This window comes from Lagopus muta, chromosome 4 (assembly GCF_023343835.1).
Source record: "Lagopus muta isolate bLagMut1 chromosome 4, bLagMut1 primary, whole genome shotgun sequence".
NCBI classification, from domain to species: domain Eukaryota; kingdom Metazoa; phylum Chordata; class Aves; order Galliformes; family Phasianidae; genus Lagopus; species Lagopus muta.
In genome coordinates, this window is record NC_064436.1 from 30,967,368 (window position 1) to 30,995,093 (window position 27,726).

Sequence of the window (27,726 nt, forward strand, 5' to 3'; positions counted from 1 at the left end):
TAATGAATGGGGGCCTATTTTTCCAAGAGAAGTTGCAGAATTTGTATCAAAGGCAAAGAAACTGGGCATCGCACTAGAAGAGACTATGAAGGCTGACAGAGAGAATGAAGCCAAAGAACCATTTGCAGAGCATGTGGCATGTGGCTCAAGTACCAGGAGGAGCTAGAGGATTTTATCTTTCTAGCAACAGATATAGAGAACATTCAGAGGGGAAACTGTGTGTTTGAGGAAACTGGGACATGGAAGACAGAGGACATTTCTGACTGTATAGTGTTAGATTTTTTGCAGTGAAGGCCATCACATTTAGTTGGACAGCTTTGTTTCAGAAACTGCTCTGTTTTCTAGTCCTTTTTTTCCACCTGCAAGCAGAAAAAAGAAGCACACAAACCCACAATGTTTCTGCTAAGAGGAGCCCTTAGTCCTACCACAGACCACAGCATACAAGATGAGTGCTAGTTTGGTCTGGGGAAATGATTATAGGGTGCATATTCTGAATGCAACTACATGAGAACCAAAGAAATAAAAAACGGGACTACTTTGCAATGCTGCACAGAGCAGTAACACTTCAGAAGTCTCACCCAGACTCCCATTTTTCTGCACTGACATAAATCATGCTTTGTGAATTTACTTTCAATTATCATTAATTGCTTGAGTGAAAAGGACTAATGCATCTATCAAACGAGGTAAAAAGCTAGTTATAAGAAAAAATCTACTTTGAGTGATGCAGTAAAATAAAAACAAAGTGGAATGCAAAGTACACTGAGAATTCCTCATGTGCCCTGCATGCACATGCAAAAATATATTTGTCCGAAGAAGGCAACAGTTATTTACATACTATAGGGTAAAATTTAATCTGTTGCAGTTAGATATAAGTGGCAAGGTCTACCTGGTTTTTTAAAAAAGCATGTAGAATGAAATAGAGTGAGTACCTTCTCTTCACAATGTACTAGCAAGTACATGCTTAGACTGTCCATATGGGCCTTTTCTAAACCCAGAATACGAAACTGAAAGTTATGAGTGTACACGCTTTCCTGAACAGAATCAGGTTTCAATCTATCTTTAAAATTGAACACTTCAGGTATTTTCTGAATCAATGCCTACATTCCTTAATCTCTCTGGGTCACACAACAATGCAATTTTCATTTTTTTCTCCTTTTCTGTCAGGCACTAGACACACACAGACAAAAACCCCAAAGTCCCGATACTTTCGCTTCACGTCAGCTGCATTACCTTGCATACCAGCAGGCCCAAAATCTTGCCTAGTCAAGAAGATGGCATGATCATGGTGCTCAGAGTGATTGGGGTCTGACTTCTGCTGCTGGTACGCCCAGCGGCAAACATTCTCCAGGCTTCTCGAGGGATTCCCCCTTTCAATCAAGCTAATGGACTGAAAAAGCAATATATTAGAGCCAGGATATTCTAAAGGTAAGAAATTCAGTCAAGTTTTGATTTTCTTGAAGAACCAGCCATGTTCCTGTTTCTCCTTCCCGATTTCACTATCAGTCTAAGTCATAGCAGTCCTCTTTGATATGAGAAAAGAAAATGAATACACTGGACATTGACTGATCCATTAAAGAGGACTGATACTCTCTCCTAGCTTTCTTGTCCTAGATCCCCAGGCAGAGACAAGGAAACGTACAAGAGTTGCCAAATCGGAGTGCTACTGCTTATATCAATATACCTGTATGTAACAGTGAATGTACATATGTAATAGCACATATTTAGGATTTTTTTAAAAGACAGTGTAACGAGCATTTACATTCTCTATTAAAATGGTGACAAATAATGGCCCTTCTGTGCAACATTCCTGAATAATATCTAGATAAAGCCTGTAATATGCAGGATAAATGTCAGAAGACAATGTGACTCAGTTTAATTAAATGAGAGTGGAGTGACAACACACAGCCTGTGTGGAGGAAGTGAGTAACATAAACACAGAGTACAATGCCTCAACTGGTATAAAACACCATAGCACCAGTAAATCTGTACTGATTAACACAGATTAGCCATCTGTTTTTTGAGACTTTCACTACACGGTATGTCTACAACCTCAATGCTTCAAAAGGAAGTGACCAAATTTAATTACAAGGCAAACATCAAAGCAGGCTCAAATTCAGTGCATGAGTTAGATGGAAGGGACATGATCTTTATCAAACCTCAAACAGCACTTAGAACATTCTCATCCTGAACAACGTAACAAGTATTTGTTTCAAAGCTCTGTGAATGTATTTTACCAACAATCAACATGTTGGCACAAGCAAGTCTAAGGCAGAAAGTGGAGGAGTATGCTGTGACTCAGTAAAAGGAGTGTACAGCACAATGAGAAAAGGAGATAGTTACCATAGAAGACTGCATGGAGACAGGGCAGCAGCAAGCTGTGTTGATCAGTCAAGTTGATTACCACCACTAAAGTCATTTTCTTCCCTGAGGACTCGTGAGGGCAAAAAGTCAGGCTGCAAGCCCAAGCCCCTGGAGTGAGACTGCAGTGGGCTGACGTGCCCCCCACGTCCTCTCAGCCTATCCCTCAGCATCAGCAGGATAGGGGCAGAACTAATCACTTCTGTCTCTTGAAGCAAGAGTCCTCACAGGTACTGCACCAATCACTGCAATCTTGCATTTAAGCACAGATAGTTGGTGACATTAAGAAAATACACTGGAAAAGGAGCTTTCCAGTGGAATGAATCCATCTGATATGACAAAAATATTTGATTGCTGCAGTCTTCCAGATTCTTAGTGATAAATAAAGTGCAAAGTGACAGTGCAGCCTGTTCTACACCACTCTTCACAAAAAGGGACAGTGATGGCTCATTGCAGGAATGCGAGCACAAGCACATTTAGCATGTGTTGAAAAAGGAGGCAGCTCCCTGGAATTTACACTTTGGTAGACTTCTGCTTCCACAGCTGCTCATGTAGTTCCTATGGACTATGATTACAAAGACTATGAATGCAAAGAACTGGTTTGGAGGCTTGCTTACCTTTGCGTACCCCAGCATGATCATTCGGACCAGCACAACATTTATGTGAACACCCAAGGATTCATCATGGTAAATTTCATTCACCTGAGAAAATAGAAAGGAAAACTTAAAAAGAAAAAGACATGGATGATACAAAGGGAACTTCCAAGGCCATGTATCTGTTATTTCAAGAGCTTCAACCACTATTTTTCTCAGAGGAGGATTCAAGTCTCAAATCACTTCCATGCAGTGAGAAATGTAGACTATACTTCCTGTCATCACGCACTCCCTCACTGAGAACTTTCTGAAGCACATTTCAAGACTCCTCTCAAATTTAATGGCCTCTGGATCAGAGCCAACAGAAAAATTGTTTGGAGAAAGAAAGACTACAAACCCAGCAAATACTTGTCTAAATGCTTAATTTCACTTGTTTGATAAACATGATGAGGAAAATGAAGTTATTCCTGAAAGCAAGGCTATTGCAGTATGGTCACATTCACTGAGGGATTTAAAAGCATTTAAGAGTTTGCATTAACAACAGATAAAACCATCACCATTCAGCCCACATGGCCACTTCTGCTCTGCCATCTGGCCACTCTAACTGTAGATGAACTCCAGATCCTGTTCCTATTTGCTTCGTCAACCATTTGTCTCAATTCAATCATTTTAAACACATGGGATGAATATTTTAGTGGGGAGAGGGAGCACATATTTTTCATTTTGTAAAAGATTCTTCTGCCAGTAGCTTTCGCTCAAGGAAATATGCCATTAAGTTCAGCATAGGTCTGTCCTCAGAAAATACTTGAGGATTTGACTTACGGCCATTTCTGCATTTTGAAGCTCTAGGTTGGGAAGGCAGAATATTCAGACAACGACACGATCAATGTGACTCCATTTCTGCACACATGTAAGCATGTGTTTAGCTTTAAAGATCTGAATAATAGTCCTGATTCTAGATTCTAGATCAATCTTAAAATTAATGGGCAAAGTCTTTCCAAATCCCAGAAATGCTTTGGATGTTCTCATCTAAAGTTTTAAAGTCAACAGCATTGCCAGAGACATAAACTCTGAAGTATACCTCACAGAGTAATGATATCTCCAAATACACTCAATTTCTGCAAGTCAACACATTCCATTTTAAAAGTTCACCAACTGCATGAAAGCATGTAACGTTTACAGGATCTGGAAAGACTTACTATGCACATTAAAAACAACTGCTAGCCAGAGAAAACACCCATACATAAGACATCCTCATGAGACATCAAAACTCTCATCTTCAAGGGCTGTAGAAAACACACAGGAAAAACTAAAATCTCACAAAGAGCCCTCACAAAAGAGTCCATGGCTTTGCATGAAATAAGGTTTGCAGAGGTCTCCAATGAGGTCTACGCACAACGTTTTAAGACAGAATTTTTATTTCAGTGTTTTTAGTTTGATTTCCAAATGAAATAAAGATCAGATACTTGCTCCTTCTGTCAGTGCTAGTGTCCCAGTACATTTGGGGCCTGCTGATTGCTTTCCAGCAACACTTGCAAAACTACAAAGACCTTGAAGAAATCAAGTATGTAGAAGATTTGAGGAAAGTAAGCAGTTTACTGGAAATAACAATGTTACTACTGCTCCCATGCAAGCAAAAACTGAATATTCTCCCCTACACGCAGGAAAGGAAGCTCAGAGTATGCACACAGAAGCTCTTCAACACTCCCATGAGAACAGCTTATATCCCATTAGAGAGCACAGCCATAGGACAGACATCCAGAGGTAACGTAGCAGTTCCACTGTTCACCAAACAGCTGAAATTTTTCACCGTTGTTTTAGCTTTGAATAATTTATTTCAGAAGCAACAAATGCTGCTGCTTTGATCTTTAAAGTCAAATTAGTACAAAAGTAACATAATTCTAAATAGAGTATTAGTGGAATTTAAGTTTTAAAAAAATCGTGTAGATGACAGGTCAGAAATTGTTCCTCTTGAGGACTTTCTTTGTGCCTGGTAAGGTGAGAAATGTCCTTTCACCAGAGTATGAATTAGGGAGCTAAAACATCTGCAGCTCATCAATGAAGTTACTTATTCCCATCAAAATAGAATAAATATTATATTATGGGTAATTGGTGAAAAGCAAATACCACTGTTTGGAGCAAGGTTGGTATATTTGAGCAATATTTAGAGATTTTTTATTTTTTTTTTACTTAGGCTAAACAAAACTTTCCCCTTCCTTGAGGCAAAAAAGGTCGTTCTGAGTTGTCCAGTTTGTGGGACCTGGCACAATGATTTCACTCCATGGTTTTAAAAAATGCAATCCCTTTTAGGACTAACTGAGAACAGACTGTCAGCAGGATAGTTTTACAAGAAATGAGCACATAGCTTAGACTGCTCGCCTCATGAAGCAATTATTCCAAAGTTCAATTATTCATATTTTCTCCTTAGCAATGCAATAGTATTGCTTCCACCAAAGTTCATCTCAGAAAAACGTTCACAACTTCCCTTGCGCCAAGAAACAACAAGCTTCCCAGAAGTGACCTTCAAAAAGACATAAAGGATCCTGGAACCAACTGAAAGTTTCAAGTCTTCCTCAACACTTTTCTACAACACCTTTTTCTATGGACTGCTTTGGAAGGATGCACTGCAGGATTCCCATGAGGAGCAAGCTCATATATGCTCTCATGACCTAGACACAGGAAATTTTGGAAACCTGTAACCTTGCTAGAAGGCCACAAATCAAAGTAAGTGCTGAAAACTGTCAGTGTAGACTGTAGCGCTTTCAGACTGCTGTAATTGCATCTATGCTGTGGTTATATTGGCAAAACAAATTACATTCCAAGATACTGGTACTGGTACAAAATGCATATATAAATCACACCCCAGGAAGCTTGATTTGTCTAAGCTGAACTTGGGAAACATATCACAGATGTCCAGCTGGCCATACGGATTCTGGTGCAGTATTTAAAAGGAAAAAGTGATTAGGTTGAATTCAATAGAAATATACGCAAGAAGTAAATCAGTGCTCTGCTTGGGACAGTGGTGACAAGTGGGAGACTCCACATATGGGACATATCTGTTTACTAAATGGATAATCATTCAAACAGACAACATAAATGTACCTGGCAGGAAACCCTACAGCTACAGTAAGAAGTACTGGAAAATGGAGATAACTGCAAACCAAGGGACTTCAGGGCCTTCGTGGACACTCACCTCTCTACACATTATGAATGCCAAGGGTGAACCCACAGTCCTAAACTGATGTACTTGTAAACTGCAGTGATGAAATCAAAGATGTGAAATCAAATGTGCTCTTAGTAGCTGGCCTTTCAAATTTGAGACAGACAGAAAGCAGAGATGTACAGTTGCTTTTGTGCAGGTACTGTGCAATTCCTATTCATGGTTGCCCACCCTCCCTCCCTTCATGGTGTGCAGGCAGGGGCTACAGGTTAACCCAAAGAAATGTGCTGACATTTTCCTCTGCTCAGTTACAGTAAGCTCCTCTCTCCTTACACCAAATGTTTCATTTGACTGTCCTTGGATTTGGGGGGCAATACAGCTTCAAGGACTTTCTGCCTTGATAAAACTACTTACTTTTCCATGTCTGACTTGTGCAGGGGGAAGTGCAGTTTATTGATTAGCAGGAAAGTTGAGTAATTCAGAATCTAATGATGAATAACATCATCCACTGTACTGCTCGCATCACTGGAAATTGAATAGCTTGAAAATACAGCCTTTTATTGATCTATTGACTACGCATAGGTACAAACCACTAGATTAAAAAGCAAGGAGTGAGATGAGCTCTTTATCAAAAGCTAGGGGCAAAATTAAATTAAAACTGACAAACTAATACATAGGAGAAAGTATAGAAATAGCTCTCCCAACCCATAACCTTGACAGACAACAAGGTAAGTTACAATCTTTGTCACTATCTACAGAATAGGCTATTTGCTGATAAAGAACATCCCTCAGTACGCACTGTGATCTGGAAATGTGAGAAAATGCCTGCTGTTCCACAGAAAACCAGGCTGGGAAATGACAATTCAAAGTTTCAAGTGAGAGAACACAAGCGGTCTCTCCCAACTGAACACACAACCTGTAGTCCAGCTGTCAGCAGTGAGACTGCTGCCGTCACAAGTAGCTTCGCAGTACTGCTGTGCCTCCCAGAACACCACTCAGCAGAGTGAAAAGAACTGGTAGGAACAGTGCTCAGTTTGGGCTTTTTTGGCAACGTTATACACATGTCCTCAAAATAATTTTTAAAAGCTTTGTATGCTTCTGTGTCTGTCATCTGAATCTGCTTTTTTTGCAATATGGGGTTTTTTTCCCCTCATTTCCTGTTTCCACTGCATGTTTTTTAAGTCTTGTAACAACTATTACGTTATTAAAATCTTGACAGGAAAGCCTAGTTGTTATAAAATACCATTAAATCTAAAAAAAAAGTAGCAATCTTCACCGTAATTGACCTATAGCTCCTGAAGGATGAGGTCTTTCACCTTGCACTGGTACTGTATGGGGAAGTACTCCCAGTAGATGGAGCCATTGACGTTTAAGAAAACACACAACTCAACCATGTTTCAGTTCCACTGTTTGCAAAGCTAAATGCTTTTAAGACTAAAAAGCCAATATTCTGAAATCTTCTTCAGTGAAGATTTATTTCGGAAAGAAAAAACAATACAACAGATTTTTTTCATTTCCTGCCAGCAATGCTCTGCATTAATTCACGCAAAGAACAAAGACATGCTTATAACACCTCACATCTGTTAATTCTTCCACAACATCGGTGGCCAACGATCAGAATTAAGGCACAGAGGAGATGACAACTTCTAAATACAACACTCAATGACTGCTTATTTCAAGATCCCTTATCTGGTAACATAAAGAGAAGACTGCTCAAAAATCATGTTTGTGCTGATGATCAGTGAGGTGTATGATAAAAAGAAAACAATTCCTTGCAAGTCTTGTATCAAGGTTATTTTTTTACTCTCAGGCATAACTTTTAATCTCAAACCTTCTAGATGCAAATATTCTCTTGCTTCCATGTTTGCCCGAACTATCTTAGCTCCTATTTCATGTTATTCAGTAACGTCAATGATCTGTGCAGTTTAGCATAGTCACGAGCTACTGCTCAGGGAAAATCTGTAACTGACATTTCTGAAATACTTGTAGCAAGAAAAGTCCAGCAGATCCACATGGCAACATGTTGCAGATTACCTGCTAATTTACGCTGTACTCAGTCACCAGCATTAGCTCTCATTTCCATGTGGAACAGCTCACAGAAGAATGAGCCTCAATGTACCTTTTCTCCTTTATCCATGTTGGTAACATTCAAGCAGGTGATCAGGTTAGAAACAGACAAAGTCAGATATCTCAGTGTGTTTAGGCTCTGCTATGCACTTCTAGTTGAAGTGAATGAAAGACTCTAAAATTCATGGTGGTCCTATCCATATTATAAAAAAAGCTAAGAGAGATAAAGTTTTGATGGAGATAAAGAGCTGCAGGTATAAAGGTGTAGACATTTCTGGCACTGTCTTTTCCTACCGAGGTGAATCATAAAGCTTCTGTAAACTTCAGCACTAAGCAGCTTTGATAGTCACCTCCTTGAAATGTTTTTTGCACAAGAAATAAAATTAAACGTGGACATGCTTTTCTCTGCTATATTAATGGACAATATTGCAGAATTATTATTTAGAAAGGTGACATCCTCAAAGCTGCTGTGCTCAGTGGACAGTGATTGCCAGAACTGGAATTCGGTCTGCAATTTGAGAATGAACGATGCACAGAAGTACCACTCTACTAGCTAATTTTGGTTTACTCTCAAGAAGAAAAAAATAGAAAGACATAAATACTGACAAGCCCAAACTTGTTTAGAATCCCACAGTATTACCTGGTATCTTGTGTGCCTATCTTTCTGATCTCAGTTATTTTAATCCAGGGAAACTTCATCTTAAGTAACTACCAAGTGAGTAACAAATGTCACATGACTAACACAGGAGACACTGTATCTCAAATCTAGGGAAATAGTGCTGAAAACATCAAGCTTTTTTTTAAGAGATTGCTTTAAAAAGTCTATTGGTTACCTCTTGCTGAAAGTGATCATGAATGTTTCACTCTTCTTTTGTTAGCTGAAAATCAAACTTCTTCTAAACTGAATGCAGTGCTTTAAAGAACTCTTTTTATCGTTTGATGTTTCTCCCAGGTAGTGTGGAGGAGAGGAAAACCATGTTCTGAGAGACAACATAACACAAAAGTAGAGCAAGCTGAAGCTTGCAATATACTGTCAGTGCCACATTCCCATAACACATTAAACAAATGGCGAAAACTGATTCTTCTCTTCCCTGAAAAGTGACCTCAGTGGCAGTGTAGCGCACTGCCATGTGACAAAGACAGGGTCTGGCTCCTGAGGGACCCACTTGGTTACTGAAGGACTGTCTGGCTCTGGAGCATGACTGGGATGGAAGAATGAAAAAAGGGAGGAAGAGAGACAGGAAAGGAAGGGGAGGTTGAGATTTTCTCAGTCCTGCAGCGCCCCATTTCCATCTCCCAGTCTTTGCTCTATGTGGTTTCCCACTATATTTCTGCAGGGTGACCAAGGGTTGATCCACTGGGGATCAGAAGCAGTGCTAATGCAACAGAAGGGCTTGGTACCCCTTCTGTGATTCTGGTAACAGGAAGATCAGGAAAAAGTCAACTGTGTCACCTCAAGGAATTCAGCAGAAACTGACTAACAGCAGGCAGGCCACAGTGTTACCAGAAACAGCTCCTAGCAATTACATTCTCCCCAGTGGGTTGCTTTAGTCATCAGCCCTTCTGGAAAGAAGCTGTATGTGACTCCAGTGTAATTGCTGTGAGATAAGGCTATAGTGTCACCTACCAGCTAGGGACGAAACTAAATCTTATTATCTGGGAATAGATGAGCCCATCTGAGCTTCTGATTTCCAGCTCTGCCCCTTAACAGCTGTTTAATACACACCTCTGATGCATCCCTGTTCCTAAAGCTAAGAGAACACGTAAATACTGAATAAGGGGAAACATTTCAGGCATTTATTTAGCTGAAACTCAACCTCTAGCTCCAGAACTCCCAATGACATCACACGAACATGCAATCCTTCGCTCTCAGCAAGCCAGCAAGCCAGCTTTGGCACTAAGAGCTGTGCAGTTGTGTCACCATGGCACTGTGCCCAGGATAACCAATTGTAGCACAGGGTTGAGTGTGATTTATACTGCTTTTCTGCACGTGAGTGAAATAGAATTGCCTATGATGCCTATGTATATTAGTTATTTCAAAGCTAACCTGGAGTTAACTGCATTACACGTGGCAAAACGGCCCATAACTTCCTTACTTGGGGAAGCAAGCTAGGCTTAAAAAATCAGCATCAGCCTTGCAAAAATCCCCAGGAACCCTAGGACATCACAAATTGCTTTTCTCCTTCCATTTTTAGGAAGAGTGAAAGATTCAAGTTGAGACATGCTAAATTCAGATCTTGAATCTTCGCACAGATAGATCTAAACCTAAATCAGAACCCAAAAGTCAGGTTCATTTCTGCATCAGTCAAGTTCAGCCAGGCCAAACTGTGTCTGCTGATGTCAGCAGTGCATTAGGCTGCCAACAGCTGCAGTCTCAATGGCTGATGATCTAGGAATAAGCAATTACTTGCTCGTGTGCTTTCTAATTCCCTCAAGTCTAAAAAAGAAACTTCGACTAACAACAAAGATACACAGTTACTAGACATGCATTCACAGTCACCAAAGTCCTGCTGCTGATTCATTCCTGTGTTATCCCTGATCCACAAAGCAGCTCAGGTTCAATGGCTTGTTTCTCCTCAGAGATCTTCACACTCAGCTTCCTAACTCACCAGAGTCAAAAGCCTCCTGTTTGCATGTCAGAGGAATGGAGGAAGTTACAATTAAATGTTTTGGGCTCCAAAACCAAACGCGCAGATGTTACTCAACAGATCCTTTTCATCAAACCAAGATTCTACGGCATCCATTCACTTAGTGTTAGAGAGCGACTCCCCAGGCATACTGAAATAGTACTAAAAAAATTAAGCTCCCAATTACAGAAACAGTAGGAAACGCGACAAGACTGAACAACGCTCCAGGTTGTAAACTTAGCAGACTGAATTCTGTTTTTCTGTTACAATGTGTGTGTTACGTCTGGAGTTTCTTATTCTAGATTTATAGCAGAGTTGTTACAATTTTACACACAGCGATGCTGGAAAAGATATCACTTGGTTTAAATTCATATCAAGATTTTTTCCGGCCAAATTCTACAGATTCCATTTTTAGATTGCTGGTCCTCATTTTGGAAGCTCAACAGGTAGATGGATCTTCAAGCATGCTCAGAGTGTTTGTGCACTTGGAAACTGAGACGAGATTGAGACAGGTGCATGGTGCTGAGGATTTTTTTTTTTAGTGGACCTGGCTCTGAGTATCTAAAAGATAAACGGCATCTTAAAACAAAGAGACCATAACTGCAGGTACACTCCAATCCTAGCTCTATTCTTCCCTCCCATTATGTATACATCTTCTCTGTTCCTTAAGCAGTACATCTGGTCACATACTGTTGGAAACACAGTTCATTATGAAGATACAGTTTACTTAGGTAACTGAAGAGCTTACAAAGGAACCCAAAAGACATCATCTAGATACTGCAACTCACCCCTAGTCTGAGACACAAGAGGTCACATTTTCAGCCTCAGCTCTCCATCTTTGGGTAGCAGTGTGATGCAATCATTGCACAGCGTGCACTAAATGGGAGTTCTTGAAGTGCTTTGGGCAGGACATGTTGCAATATAAGTCACAAGGATCAAAGCTTGGACCAAAGGGAGAAGGCATGGGAGAAAAGTAATATCATAAGGCCTCCTATTTAATGATGCTGGCCCAAGATGTTATAGGCAGATGTTGGTGGTATGGCAGTGGAGGATGAACCTTCTTGCCAATATTTCATTACAATTTGTTGCAGTGGGACAGATGGCAGCAGAGGGGCAGTCTGACAGAACAGTGTCTGATGTGGAAGTGTGTATGAAGCAAAGGGGCATCGCTGAATTTCTCATTGCAGAAAAAAATGGCTCACAATAGATGTGAGCACAGTGATACAGTGGACGGTGCATTTCAGCAGTGGCAACAGTGGCAGTGGGTCACCTGCTCTGGTTCTGATTTGTATGAGTGCTTCATGCAGACTCTTGCTCATCAGTGGCAAAAATGCACAGCCAATGGTGGTGAATGTGTGGAAAAGAAGTGTTTTGTAGCCAAGAATGTGCTCTGTCAAATACTATTACTGTACTCTTTGCATCCATATGTTGAAATTTCCAAGGAAATAAACAGACATTACTTTTGGAGTCATCTATGTATATCTAGACACAAAATAACTGCTAACCCTCTAGCTTCTTCAGCTAGAATTCTACAAGTTTGTTTCTTTACAGTTTCTTTGCAGTTTCTATAGATATTGTCACATCACTTGAGGAATAGGTACAGCTAGAAGGTAGCTGAAAGTAGCATTTGGTATTTATATTTTCTATGATTCAATGATTTGTATTTGCTTAAGCCATGCTGGTTACCACCAATCACCTCGTCTTTATTTTCTGCAGCCCAGAAAGCCAACTGTATCCTGGGTTGCATCAAGAGAAGTGTGACCAGCAGGTCGAGGGAGGTGATTCTGCCCCTCTACTTTGCTCTCGTGAGACCCTATCTGGAGTACTCTGTTCAGTTCAGGGGCCCCCAACACAAGAAGGACATGGAGCTGTTGAAGCAGGTCCAGAGGAGTGCCATGAAGATTATCAGAGAGCTGGAGCATCTCCCCTATGAGGACAGGCTGAGAGAGCTGGAGCTCTTCTGCCTGGAGAAGGCTCCAAGGAGACCTTATAGCGGCCTTCCAGTACCTGAAGAAGACCTACAGAAAAGCTGGGCAGGGACTTTTCATAAGGGCACGCAGCGACAGGACAAGGGGAAATAGCTTTAAACTGGAAGAGGGTATATATTTAGACTAGATATTAGGAAGAAATTCTTTACTGTGAGGGTGGTGAGACACTGGAACAGGTTGCCCAGTGAGGCTGTGAATGCTCCCTCCCTGGAAGCATTCAAGGCTAGGCTGGATGGGGCTTTGAGCAACGTGGTCTAGAGGGAAGTGTCCCTGCCTACCATAGGAGGGCTGGAAAGAGATGATCTTAAAGGTCCCTTCCAACTCAAAGCATTCTATGATTCTATGATTTAGGGTGCTTCTTCATTCTGCATACTTTCTCTTTAACCTCAGAAACAGAAGACATTACGAGCTGTCAAGAATGTTTCAAGTTTACATACTTCTTCCCACTGTTTTTCAACTACAATCTCTCACTATATAAGGAAAGTAGAATCAGACTCCTGTCGTGGGGTCCTCATCCAGGCCTTTCAGGCAAAACTTCCTTGGAACCAATGGCAACTATTCTGAGAAATACACTTTTACTATAGCTTTGTTGACTTTGAGTCAACAGGAGAGTTAAAAGAACTTCAAAATCTCAAACAGGAAAACAGTTTTTTAAGTTTACACTGCTACTTTTTGAACTGGCAGTATTGGCAGAAGCAATTACACTGTTTTGTAACTATATCTAGTTATTTGTGTAAGCTGACACATTCCAATTTTATCAGTTTAACTTAATCTTTTCTTATTTAGGTATTATGCAAAGACCTAGTAGTAGATTTTTTTAAATAAATAGTTTTCATAATCTTCCTGCATTAATAGCCTCTCTCAGCAAACCCCCCTTCAAAAGGCAATCTCACAGCATACCAAGGCTCCAGTCCCCAAGGCACCTCCTGAAGAAATGGAGCACAAATACATGCTGTCACTGCCCCAGTTCTCCCACTTTCCTCTGCTTGTGCAAAAGGAACAGAAATAAAATTTCCCAGATTTGCTAAACACTCCTAACAAACCTGCTTGGCTTGCTCCCACAGAATTTCATTTACAGAACAAACATCATGCTATCTGCTGTTATCTGTAGCTTGTGTTGTGATAGGGGATATTCACACCTTCTTGTTTAGCCAAGTAGCAGAGAAAGAGACTGACTGAGAGAAAAACAAGGGACACTCCCATGACAGTACTCTGCTGTCTTGCAGTGATCAGCGCTGCTTGCTAGATCCCACTGTTATGTTTATAACACAACTATCACAGTAGTTAACTAAGCTTGTAGAAGCCAGGAGACTACCAGGTCACTCACTATCATGAATGACTTCCAAGAGCACTTAACAACATGGGGAACTTCAGCCCATATGGCCTCACATAATACACAGAGCATCTATCAACCAAAAGCCATTTGTCAGGAATAACGATTCTATCCCTGAACATAAGGGACAACATCTGGCATTTTTTAATTATCTGGGCATTTTTCTGTTTTTTGAATTTGAGATTGTGGAATACAGGTGCGTTTCCATTTTTATAATGCAGATTGTGGAAAAAACGGCCCTCCTTTGTTTTTAAATAAACCTCATCTGTCCAAAGCATCAACAGGACTGCTAGTAACTCCATCCCGTCCTCTTTAGCTCTGTATAATCACACTTTATCAAGGAAGGAGAATGTGACACACATGTTACCCATCCAAAGGACACTCGGTGGAAGCTCATGTCCTGCAGTGCTCTGTGAGAAAGCCTTTGCTTTCCCAGTCTCACAGTATCTTGCAGTCTTTAATTTCAAGAGCATTCACATGCAAGAACAGTCATGAATGCATGGGCTAATAGAATTATTCTATGCAGCTCTGTGAGATGTATGAAGGATAGTACTTTCACTGAGGGTGAAGGACAGTAAATTCTTGGAATTACCCCAGAATGTGCCCTAGAATACCATTATGAAAAAGATCAGTTGAAGGAGCACCTTGAAAATAAAGAAGCAAACCGAAAAGCAGACAAAATTATCATCTTTGTATCAATCATGATCTCCTAGGTACTGCTGCAAGAGTTTACAGAAACCTTTAACATTTTTAAAGCAAAACAGCACAATACTATGGAAGATACTCACTATGTTCATGAGGGTAAGGAGGTAGTTTTGAACATGTTCTTTGCCATGGAACCGGACGACAGAGTCATCCACACCTAGCAGCACCTCAATGTTGTAGTCGTCATCTCCTGCGTGCCTGCGTCGCCTCAGGGTTTCATTCAGTTGCTGTTCTACACTGCTGTACAGGGAACTCAGGTCTCCAAGGCCCCCAAGAAGAGATTCTACAACGAAACAGTAAGATATAAACATCTACTCCAACTCCACTTCAGAAACATCCCCCCGCACAACATGTTCAGCTGTATAGTCAACACTTCTTTGGATAAAATAAAGCAGAAACTAGGAAGAAAAAAGATTTAGATATTCTAAAGGCATAAGAGTGGGGAAGTCATCGGATACCACTGAAAAATATAATTCACCATATGGTTCTGTACTTTACTATGTGATTCTTATAAAATAAAAATCATCCTTAAGTACAAGTTAGACCAAATACTTCTCTTCCTCATCCAGAATTTCCTCCCTTCTTTTTACAGCACAAGGCATATGTTGCAGAGTGCCACAGACATGGGCTGTGGGATGCTGTGCAATGTTCAACTTGTGGCTTCAGTGCCCTTGTACAGAACCACTGGAACAGCTAGGCAATTCCTCTTACATTTCATAAGAGTTCTCTGTTTAAAATACAGATGTTTAAATATCCTACCCTATGAATATCGCGAAATACTGGAAGAATCCCATGAGGACAGAGGTCAATGGGCAGAGTTATAATAAACTATTTTGAATTGGCTTTTAAGAGGATGTATTTAGTAGCCCGTATCTGAAATGACTTAAAAACCATCTCTTCCTCTTAGAACAGTAAAGCAAAACATTATCATAGATTTTTGACAGGAAAAAGTAACAGCTGTAGGCTATTTAATTCTTCCAAAATCCAAGCCAACACATCAACTGGCTCTAAGCAATAAACAACAGTGAACAGGCCTTTTTGGAACATCTTACACTGCAAATCTTCAGCTAAGTACTGCAGTCCTCACTAGGAATAGAACTGCTCTTAAGTCTCTGGCTCTGTGACAGAGTCAGGAGTGTGCCCATTTCCTTAACTCTTCCATTCAGGAAAAATAGACAATACAGTCCTTAAATACACAGAGCTCTTCCTGCTCTGTGAACTCAGCAAAAGCAACCAGCTTCAGAAGGTCAGAAAAGAGTACAGTCTTGCTCTCCACTGATGTCCAAGTCTGATACAGACTTGTATAAAAAAGGCACATTTCCTCAAATGATGGCACAGCTTTCAAGCCCTATTTCTCTACATAGGAGGTGATAGAAGCCAAGGTTGCAAGTAAATGCATTTGTCCTTCACATAGTTTAGTGAAGACTCACAGTAAATTGGATGTAAGCTATGCTCATGGAAAAACAGTAGGACTAGGGCCAATTTTGCAAAATGTGCTGGATAGCCATGCTGTAATTCATCCAGAGCAGATTCAACAACCAGCTCAATTAACTGGAAAACCTCTCCCTCCATGGTACCACAGTGGTTCACAGTAATACATAAATAACTCTCCCCAAACTCCACATCAAATGGAAAGGTTGTCCCCAGTTGTTTTTAGAAGCTTAGCCTGTCACTGTGGGTGAGAGACCAGGTCTGCAAACAGCTTTACAATTCAACCGCAAGTCCTTTCACTCTCAAGAATGCAAACCCTGTGATAGCACACAAGTGGGAAATTCATAGACAAGCTCCAATTCTAAAAATTGCTGCAGCTGGCAAAGCTGCCGAGCACACTGTCCAATGGAAATATACCAGCAATGTCATCATATCACTACACCCACGGCATGAATGGAATAGCTTGACATCGGTTCAGAAAGAACCAACTATCTGCTCTGTGTAGAACCTTTGGTTTGGCTGTCACTCCCCCTATTAAATGGGTGGTTTTGTGGTTCAAATAAGAGGAGAATCTCTTTCACCGTGTTCATGTGAGTAGGCAGGAGGAGTCAGAGAGGACTTCTTTTTTCTCACTTTTCTAATATGTAGCCACTTTCTGCAAACAGAACGTGCACTTAATAGGCCACTATTTTCCATAAATGTACTCACAGAATTTTTTCAAGTGTGTAATCCCAACAAAGCAAGAAAAAGTAAACTCACTCTAGGAAGTGATGTAGTGACAAGATTTGTTGTTGGACAAGATTTGGGAAAAAAACAGCACAACAAGTATCAGAAACATTTTCAAGCATTGAGCATCCTGCTTTCCTTAAATGCATCTTGTTTGTTTCTTTGAAAGACCCAACTCTTCCCCAAACTGGGCTAACAAACAAACAAACAAACAAACACACACCATTTCACTCACCCTGTCATGCAGCATATTCTATGAAATGTACCAACACTTTTCAGGATATTAAGCAGCATCCACTCTCTCTAGTTCTTCCCTTTTTTTTTTTGGTATGCTAACTGGTTTTTAACTTTCTGTGCACTGCTTCTGATGCCACTATAAGAACATTTCTTAACTATGAAATGCTAAGACAGGAAAACAAGTATTAATTTAAAGGCTAATCTGAGCTACTTATTAGTCAGTAATTAATCAACTGCATTCTCTGTGTTGCTTTTCCCCACGTCTGTGCTGGGAACCAAAACTGGAAAAGGCTCTTCACCAGAGGGTGGTGGGCATGGAACAGGCTTTCTAGGGCAATGGTCACTGTTCCAAGCTGCCAGAGTTCAAGGAGTGTTTGGACCACTCTCTTAGATGTATGGTTTGGATTTTGACTGGTTCTGCGTGGGACCAGCAGTTGGACTTGATGGTCCTTGTCAGTCCCTTCCACCTTGGGATATTCTATGATTCTGTGCTAAGTCTTCTCCCTAAACACTCACCATAATTTGCTATGCTCTCTCCCAGGAACCAGAGTAACAGGAGAGATTCATCTGTTCTCTTGTTTGTCTAGTTTCCATGGTTTATCACTCCAATGACTTCAGAGTCAAACAACCATATACAAAGTCAGTCCATACACAGTAAGCTCTGTGTTTACAAACACTGCAATCTCCATCTATTGCTAAACACTTAGAATACAAGGACAAATGGGACACATGAGAGAGCTCTGCAAAGTGAGGAGATGCCTATGTTCCCAGAAACCAGTCATTAAATCTCTTCACTCTTCTCCATGATTCAGCTAAGTGCTAGTTCACTTGCGGAAATCTTAGAAGAACTCTTCAGAGTCAGTGAAGCTCTCCATGGGATTAAAGCCTGTTCCTAATACCTCCATCAACATGAAATGTTTTACTACAATTTGTTATCATTAATATTGGCTAATTCTAAAAAACTATAGTAGAGACTTACTCCCAGAAGAAGGATCAGTAGACATTCCTTCTGAGTAGCACAGAAAGAGTCCTCAGATGTGTCCTTTTCAGATGAGAGCACTGTATTATGCATACAAAATACAAACATGCAATTTGGAAACTCCCAAGCATATGGATGCAGAGTGAAACACATTAGGTATTTGTATCTAAACTGCTCTATAGAAAACAATAAGGTTATCCAAGTCATTTGCATTCAATCTGTGCACTGTATTGCTTCCACTGAGACTAATGACAGAACTATTACAGTAATGATACAGTGAAAGTAATCTTCTGCCTCCTCTCAGCAGAGAGCTTCCATTTCTCAGAAGGCCACAACCCCTATCATTCACAGTCCTTGCAAAAACTGTGATATGTCATTATAGAAACTGCAAGAAGAGGACACACGGAAAAATCTTAGCAGAAGGCTATTTACTGCAATATGATTGATACAGACAGAAAAGAGACCAGCATTCCACATTCAATTCATTCCATAGGTAATAATGGGTACCAGTAACTTAAGGGCAGAGTTCAGTCTGAATAATTCCTGCACAAAGTCTTTCTTAGAGCACAAATAAAATTGTTTAATGTGATTCTGCAACACTTTCACAGAAGTCCCCTCTATACTGCAATAAATAGCAAACACAATGATCTTTTTCTTTCCTACTCTCCCTCTCCCTAAAACCAAAAGATACGTGAATGGTTTTCTTCAGCTCAAATTCTGCCCTCAAATATATCTGCATGAATCTGCTGAATTTTAGAGACTGACAGATATCTGCAGCATTAGTAAATGTGTGATACTTAATGGTAGCACTACACACTATTGTAGCTCAGGATGCAAAGCACTGCTAAGCCTCTAGTGCTCTCTAGCAAATGGTTAGGAAATGTACATGTTTATGTGTGAATATAGCCTGGAATGTAATGAGCAATGAAGAAAATCAGCATTCAAAAAAATCATCTTTTCATGTTGATTCAAGGTTTTGGAAAACCTGAGGTCCTTGAGGGAGGCATAACTCTACTGTGCATCAACGCAGGGAGCACATAATCTGCAGATATCTAAACGTGGGGGTGATTTTGGCATTGAGATGAACTGTTTACACATAGGTAGCCCTGTAGATTTGCTAGGTGAGAGACACATAAATGGCCTTTGGAACTTCTCTTACCGGCATTTTGGAGCTGCTGTCATTGTGTAATACAAAAATCAATCTTTCCTAATAAAACTCCTGAAGCTGGAGGAAGGACTCACTTATTGTGAGTGGAAAGAGATCACAAGAACTCTTAGTGAAATAAATTATTTAAATTAATTATCTGAAGACAAAGGTCCTCTACAGACTGATCTGCAAAGCCTATTGGCATTGTCTAACACAGTAAACAGAACTGTTGCTGGATGGCAATTCTTTGCTACACACACAGGAAACTAGCCTGTTTGTTTGCAGATTTGTGCTAGACAGACTAATCCTCCCTAATCTCATTCTGGAATTAGCTGGTTTGTTACCTCTTCCTTTTTTATTTTACTAGTCATCTGCATCTTTTACTTCAAGATTTTACCTATCAGGAAAAAATTAGTCCATGCTCTTTCATCAAGTGAAGTGGTTATGTAAACATGTGGGTAGTAGGACAGAACATACAAGATTGTAGACACATGTGCAGACATGTATTCTTATTTTATTTTTTTCCACAGGACGCATCACAGCCTGTCTCATGCATCATGTAGCAAAAATAAGGAGAACAAAGAATGACACCTTCTTCCAGTCCAGCTGGGGTTCCTCTGCCAAGGAAAGGCAGGAGGAGTTTTGCTCACGAAGCAAATGAAGTAGTGGAAATGGAACAGACACACCAAAAGGAAATCTCCCCCACATGCTTTGTCATCGTATTTTGCTAAAAACCGCGGCTGCTAGCCTTGCCTTGTGCCACCTCTAGAGACTTGGAACCATGCTGCTGGAATCAGACAGTACGTTTCTGTCAAGTACGCATATATCTCAGAGCCTCCCTGTGAACCCAGATGTGTGTATTATTCAGAAAGCCATAACTGCTTTGCACACCAGTACGGTCTGCCTCTTTTCCAAATCCTTTTTCAGAAACACCAAACATTTAATATAAACACCTAAGTAAAAAACGAGGCGTAACTGTATCCCTCCTGAATACTTTCTTATATTAAAAAACATGTCCTTCTGGGTTGCAAGAAGTACCTATTCTGCTTTTCCTAGAAAACAACTTAAAATAATGAAATTATAGCTCATTCCCTATTATGTTAAATAAAGCTGTGATCTGCCCAAGTCTAATTTAGTAAATGGTGTCATCAGTTAAACCTCTGTATACTTAAAGAAAACCTTAAGCATTTCTCACATGGAAGATTCTTACATTTTATACATTAAAATACAGGATGATTCCTGTGATGCTTGCGCTGCCTGGCAATGCCACTGAAATCAGCAGTGTTCATTTCATATACCTATGTTTGTCTGTTCCTCATATATACCCACTTGCTTAAGAAAAAACAAGATATTGCTGTGTATTGTTGGGTATTGCACCTTTTCTTCACGCACATTTCACCTGGCAAAATTGAGCCGAGTGTGACACATCAACACTGTACTCATTCAGAACCAGTACTAGAGACCTAATGCTTGCTTGCCTAGTTAAGGCAAGGGACAGAAGGCAGGAACAAGCTCTTCAGCAGTACTAACAGAGTTTTCTTCACAATTTGGTGGCTACAACTTGGAGTCTCGTTTGGTCCCTGACTGTTCCTCTTGTGCCAAAGAAAAGTCAGCAAGTAAAAAATAAGCAGTCCTGAAGAATTACCTCTGAAAGTGCAAGACAGAGATTAATGCAGTATAAGTACATTAATGAACCTGCCCACCAAGGTCCTCATTTACTGAAACCCACACCTGGCTCTGAAAACACCTCTCCAGGACGCGAGACTCAGGGATGAGCTCTGCATTTATCTAAATCTGCTGAATCGATACAACAGCTGCTGTTGTGCTGTTGGGCAGTGATTTATGCATTTTCCTGTGTCTCTTTGGAGGCACTTCTCTCATCTCAACACGTCTGAGCCAGTAGACAAGCGGTCTACTACATTTGTGCACAAAAAGGAAAATGTCTCATAACAGTGGCAGAGTAAGATGTGACTCACGCTCCACTCCCAAACACTGACCACTATCTGGAGAGAAGCCTGGCTCAGCTTCTTCCTTCATCGGTGCTCTCACATCTCAAGTTGGACAGATTCAGTGGTGCAGGACTGTAATGACTTAAGGTGACCTACCTCACTTACACATAGTTTAGTGACTCATATTAATAGCAATGCTCTTACAAGGAAAAAAAAAAAAAGAATAGAGGAGAAAACTTGCACTGCAGTGAGGATCCTAAAAATGAAAACAGTAATCAACAGAGATCGGATCAAAGGAGAGAAAGGAAAAATGGTTAAAGTTAGAATGGAGAAGTCAGAAACCTGCAGGCATGGAAATGAAGTTCTCAGCTTGGGAAGGCCCAGCAGTGATGCCAGAGGAGGTCAGGTGTATGTTGGGGCACATGGGTACAGCTGGGAGCCTGGATGCGTGAGCTCATCACCAGTTGTGAGAACTGTGTCCCAGCACCCAAACTGCTGCTGCACAGCAGGTTATGTAGACCCACACTTAGACTTTCTAGGAGCAGGATGATGTCACAGAGTTAGCCATAAGCTTGAATTTCTTTTTGGAAAATTTTAAAACCATACAACAAACTTAGGAAAAGTAATCATTTGATTGTATTTGATTGTTTAATCTAACCTCTTCCTGAAAATACTGCTATGGCAGGACAGCCTGGGAGGCTCCAGAAATTCATAATGAATGAGAAATAATAATAAAATAATTGAATAAAATGAATTAAAAATTCATATTCAGTTTGAGAAATCAGTTTGCAACAAATTGAGATCAGTGTATATCTCTTCTTAACAGGAATGGTAACATATAAAAAGTCCAAGGACAGCTCTATTCTGTAGTAACCAAAAATTTCCATTATGCTATTTTCAAAAAAAGGAAACCAAGCCAACACATGTCATTCCTATAGTGGCACTAAATAACCATCATATACTGGAACAATGACCACTTTCTCTCCTAGTTATCATTTCTTGAAACTGTATTTTCTTCAGCTCTCAAAACCTGTGCTACCAGGCTGAAGATAGGCATTCATGGTTAGAATTTTTCTGCCCCTTTCCCTCTTGTCTTAATGTTTAAATCTTCCAGGTTGCTACAGAGCTTAGTCAACTCTATTATTTTTCTCTGATAAACTTCAGTGCATTTGTATCCAGGACAACAATATGAGAAATTCCCAGTCACAGAAAGATGAGCTGAAAGCTGTTCTCACAATCAAATGCAAGAAAGGCCTGGAGAAAAGGATGACTCACTTCAGAAATGCAGCCGATGAAACCAGTGGCTTTGTTACACCCTAAAGATAACGTCTAAAACCTTTGAAGGCAGTCTTGCCCATTTTGCAAGATACCAGACTGAAAAAGTAAAGCAACTTTGTGACGGAAACAGTGAAAATACCCTCAATAAACTGTACTCTCTTTTTGAGAAGTTTTCTTCATGATGTAGAATAGCACAGAAACCACATCTAGAGTAAACTGCACAGAGGTAATCGCTGCGTCAGGATGGCTGATGAAGGCATTCAGTTCAGCAGATCTTCTGGCCAAGCTTTGTAATTCCTTGCTGTCAAGGACCAGGCAGTGGTGTGATGTGCTTCCAGAGAAGTCAGTCACCTACAGTTCTTACTTCTTAGAGTTGGCTCTAAGGGTAGGCCTTTACCATCTCCGAACAGCACATCCAAGACAATAAGCACAAAAACAGGGATTGTTCATTGAAAAAATCAGCTGAAAATATGGGATCTGTATAACACTCAAACATAAGTGCCCTCAAGATACTAAAAAGTTGGCACAAAAAAGCTGTTCAGTAGTTTCAAGACTATTAAAATCAAAGATTGATATTCTAACCAGATTTTATTGATGTTTCATGTACATCAATTGTCCTCATCGACATGCTTTATATAAAGCTTGGCTCTCATTTAAATGCACACAAGACCCATTCCATTTTGGAAGAGTTTCAAGTATTATGGTGGATTTTTAACAGTTCTGTAACACACATTGCTGGCTGCTTCGTTTGTTCTTTACCAGCTATCTTGAAAGAACTACCTAAGGCCTCGATATGTGCTTCAGATATATAACAGCTATCAGGAGCTGATGGCCAAGTTCTTCAGCAGCTAGCTGCCACAGATTTCAGCAGGAGTACAAGAACACTTGTTGGCTTCTTTGAAGCTTTTGCTGAAGAATTACTATGAGAAATACAGTAGGCTGTGTAATTATAACAAAGGTCAGTAACTGCACTTCACTAAATCTGTGAAAGCCCACAATTTTCTGTCTGTTAAGGCTTATCTTGGAGTGTGCCTTTCAAAAATCCAAGGAAGAGAAGAACCATCATTTTGTTCAAATGAAGATTTTGAAACCAGTTATGTCCTCCAATTTATTTTCCCAGAAACTGCAAATATGTAATTTTTTTGTGGCTCTGCTACAGCCCAATTAGGAAGGATCAGTGCTTGCAATAGAAACCACCCAGACTGTCATGTGGAAAGTATTACGACAGGATGTTCTCATTAGATTCTAGGATGTGCTGAAAGTTGTGTGCTTTAATTTATTAGACCCTTCCAAAACAGTCCATGATGTTAATCATTCTCCGTTACCTTTTCTTCAACAATTTCATGAAATTGCCTATTATATCAGGCGTATCAGAATGACTTCCTAATAGGACCACAACCATACATTTCACAATGCAAAGAGCCTGTTCTTTGCTTAGCATCACTGCCTTGAATTTCCTCCACTCCCACACAAACACGTACACTGGAACTTACAAACTTGACTAAGAGCCAAACCCTTAATATTGTTGTTGTCTTTGATGGAATGTGCATGCAAGTTTGTTGCTACTCCTCACTGCTTAACTGTTGCCAGTTTCTGCTTCTTTGTTTCTGAGGGCTGAGCGAAAGGATATGTTAGTATGTGAAACAAGCCTTACCAAAAAAGTCAGATGAAAAAAGTTACAATGATACATGCTTTCACCCCATGTTTCACTGTACATTAAGGGCACTACTGCTATGCGCTTCTAGAAGCCAGAGCACACCCTACAAGGCATCTCTGTGCAGTACCCTTATCTCTGCTGACATTCTTATCTCTAGTTTGAAGAAATACGGACTTAAAGAGTGGACTATTCAGCGCATAAAGAATTGGTTGAGTGATCACAGACAGAGGGTTGAGGTCAATGGCTCTATGTCCAGGTGGAGGCCAGTCACGAGTGGTGTCCCTTAGGGGACCATCATGGGACTGGTGCTCTTCATCATCTTTATCAGTGATGTAAAGAATGGTATCAAGTGTACTCTCAGCAAGTTTGCTGATGACAACAAGCTGCATGGTGCAGCTGATACAATGGAAGAGAGGGACACCATTCATTGAGTTCTGGACATGCTCAAAAAGTGGGCACGAGAGAACAAAGCACAAGATGCTGCATTTGGGTCAAGGCAATCTCAAGCATGAGCACAGTCCAGGAGAAGAATTCATTGAGAGCAGCCCTGTGAAGAAGGACTTTTGGGTCCTGATGGACAGAAAGCTGAACATGAGCCAGCAATGTGTGCTTGCAGCCCAGAAGGCCAACAGTATCCTGGGCTGCATCAACAGAAGGGTGGCAGCAGGCTGAACCCTCACCTAGAGTACTGTGTCCAGGTCTGGGACCCCCTGCATGACAAGAATACAGCACTGCTGGAGCAGGACCAGAATTGGGCCACAAAAATGCTCAGAGTGCTGGAGCACCTCTCCTATGAAGAAAGGCTGAGTGAGTTGGGATTGTTTAGCTTGGAGAAGAGAAGGCTGCGGGGAAACCTCACTGCTGCCTTCCAGTTCTTGTCGGGAGCTCAATAAGCAGAAGGGGGGCCAACTTTTTACATGGTCTCATAGTGACAGAACAAAGGGGAATGGCTTTAGACTAAAAGAGTGGAGACTAGGTTAGGTTTTAGGAAGAAATTCTTCACTCAGAGGGTGAGGCGCTGGCACAGGCTGCCCAGAGAGACTGTGGATGCCCCATCCCTGGAGATGCTCAAGGCCAGGTTGGATGAGGCCACAGGTAGACTGATCCAGTGGGTAGCAACCAGCCCTCAGCAGGGAGTTGGGGCTAGACAGGCTTTAAGGTCCCCTCCAACCATTCTATGATTCTATGAATATGTCACAGTAAGTATTACAGATGACATTTTTGTAATATAAACAAAGCCAGGTATAATACCGCAGAAACATAGCGCAGGTATAGAGAAGAGAGAATCAGATTGTACCTTCTCTTCAAGAAAGACAGAAACATTGCTAGAGCAACAACAAAAAATCCACAGAAAAACCACAAGTCTTTCCCCCTTTCCTGAAGACTAGTATGAATTCATAGGAAAAGACCAGAAAAAGGCATAGTAGAAAACCAAGCTATCAGAAAATTACCTGGGTATGACTCCCAGTTATGCTGCTTTATTCACTACCAAACAAAATAAATGGAAAATGGGAATTGTATTCAGTTAGTTCTGAATCATACAATTTAGTCAGATTTTCAAAAGTACCAAAAATGACTTGCAGTGGCAGCTAGGTATTCAGCTCGCTTTTTAAAGTCCTTTCAAAGTAACGTGAAGTGTTAATAATTGCTAGGCACCCTCAGTTCCTCAGGCTAAGAAGGTACATGGGTGAGATTTGAGTGTTTCCTAATTCACTGAGCTGCTGTCAACACCACACCAAATGTGGGTAGGAGAAGGAAGAGGTGCTGAAAAGCCTTGGAAAAACACTAGGCTTTTTCTTCATGGGAGGTTGATTTGTGCATGAATGACAGATGCAGAGTCTCAGAGGCAACGAGATGTACAGCAGAGGATACTGAAGAAAACAGAGCTCCTGTGGAACCACCAAGGCAAAAACTTTTTAAAAAAGGTTTGCAATGCTCAACATGCAAGTGTCCACAGTCATATTGTTTGTACTGGAGATCTGCACACCAGGAAGAATGGCTTTAAACTAAAAGAGTGGTGATTAGGCTTGATGTTAGGAAGATATTCTTTACTCAGGGTGGTGAGGCTCTAAAATGAGCAGATTTTACACCAAAACAGAATAAAAAGAGCACTAAGTTCGTAGTTCCCCAATACTTTCACTGGCACAGCCAAGTGGAGATAAACAGCCAAAATGCCATGCCTCTCATGTGAGAGCTGCAGCCCTATGGTAAATGCAGCTCTGTGGTAAATACAGCCCTAGATCTCCAAACACAATTTCTCCAGGCTACTTTTTTTGACAGAAATTACCTAAGATTCAAAAGTGAAGTAAAAACTCAGTGAAAGCCATCCAGCTCCTGCTGAAGCATATGATACTAGGCATACTGTTTGAGCAAGCAGTGCTGAGTTATTTTCCCCTGCGGTCTTTTCCTCTTTCTAGGACTGCTTCTGAAGGAAGGGGGAGATAGGTCAAATCCTCCCCTATCCAAACCTATATACTATTACAAATACACATACGTAACTTCAAAGAGAAGGGAATACTTGCATCACTTGAACATACAATGTAGTTTCTAAATGGCTTCAGATTAAATATAGAATATATTTCCTTCTGAGGTTTATAAAATACTTCTTTCTTAAAAAGAATGTGAACTTATTTGCATGCCAACACTCACTGAGCTGAGGGGTATTGTAAATACATTTACACAAAGTGATCTACACCTGAGGGTAGTGAAAAAGATGGTAGAAAAAGAGAAGCTAGTCACACAACACAAACATGAAAGAGGTCTGAAATTACAAAAAGCCTAACTTTTTACAGACTAAACAATGTAGTGTTTAAAATATTAACTGAAGACATTTATGAGTTAAAGAACTTTGAAGAAAAACTCAGTATAAGTTGACCAGAGATATCAAGAAAATGAAGGCATAGGAAAACAAAATGAAGAAAAAATAGCAAACATCAATTATTTTTTCTGCTGAACGTTACATATCACACATGTATCAAAATGCTGCTGTACCTCTGAGAGCCTAAGAATGGGATAAGCAAGATTCATTGCTAGATGTTACATCTTATAAAGCAAGCTGGAACTGGAAAATAATAACACAACCTTACCCTTTTGAAGCAGAAATAAGAAATCTTTAAGGGAAACAACTTGCTGGAAACAACTGCTCTGAGATTAATAACACTGATCAGATTATGTGGCAGGAAATCGAGTTCCCATCTGTGGATGAGAGGAGACATCAGCAAAAGAGAAAGATGCTGAAGCATTTTCTAAGGAAAATGGAGTGATACATACTTCTAGAGCTCTTAGAGCACTAAGGATGGTGCAGGAGAAGGATTTGGGCAGGGAAAGGTTAAAATGTCCTGTTGAGCAAGTATCTCACTGAAAGCATGAATTTTTTTACCTTGAGTATCAGGGATAGAATGAGGATTTTTGGAGTAATATCCTCCCATATCCCCCACAATGTTTCTGTTCTTCATCAATTGTCAGTGAGCTTCCTTCCAAGCTGGTATTGG

At 40.5% G+C, this 27,726-nt stretch overlaps 1 protein-coding gene across 3 annotated transcripts in view; it reads right to left on the minus strand.

Moving 5' to 3' along the window:
* Positions 1–27,726, minus strand: part of ADAMTS3 (ADAM metallopeptidase with thrombospondin type 1 motif 3) — a 141,866-nt gene that overhangs the window by 24,274 nt on the left and 89,866 nt on the right. For all 3 annotated transcript variants that reach the window (XM_048942692.1, XM_048942691.1, XM_048942689.1), the window contains 3 exons: positions 14,915–15,114; positions 2,976–3,059; positions 1,231–1,387 (listed from right to left, as the gene is read on the minus strand). In XM_048942692.1, the coding sequence (XP_048798649.1) occupies positions 1,231–1,387; positions 2,976–3,059; positions 14,915–15,114 (441 nt within the window). The remainder of the gene's footprint in view (positions 1–1,230; positions 1,388–2,975; positions 3,060–14,914; positions 15,115–27,726) is intronic.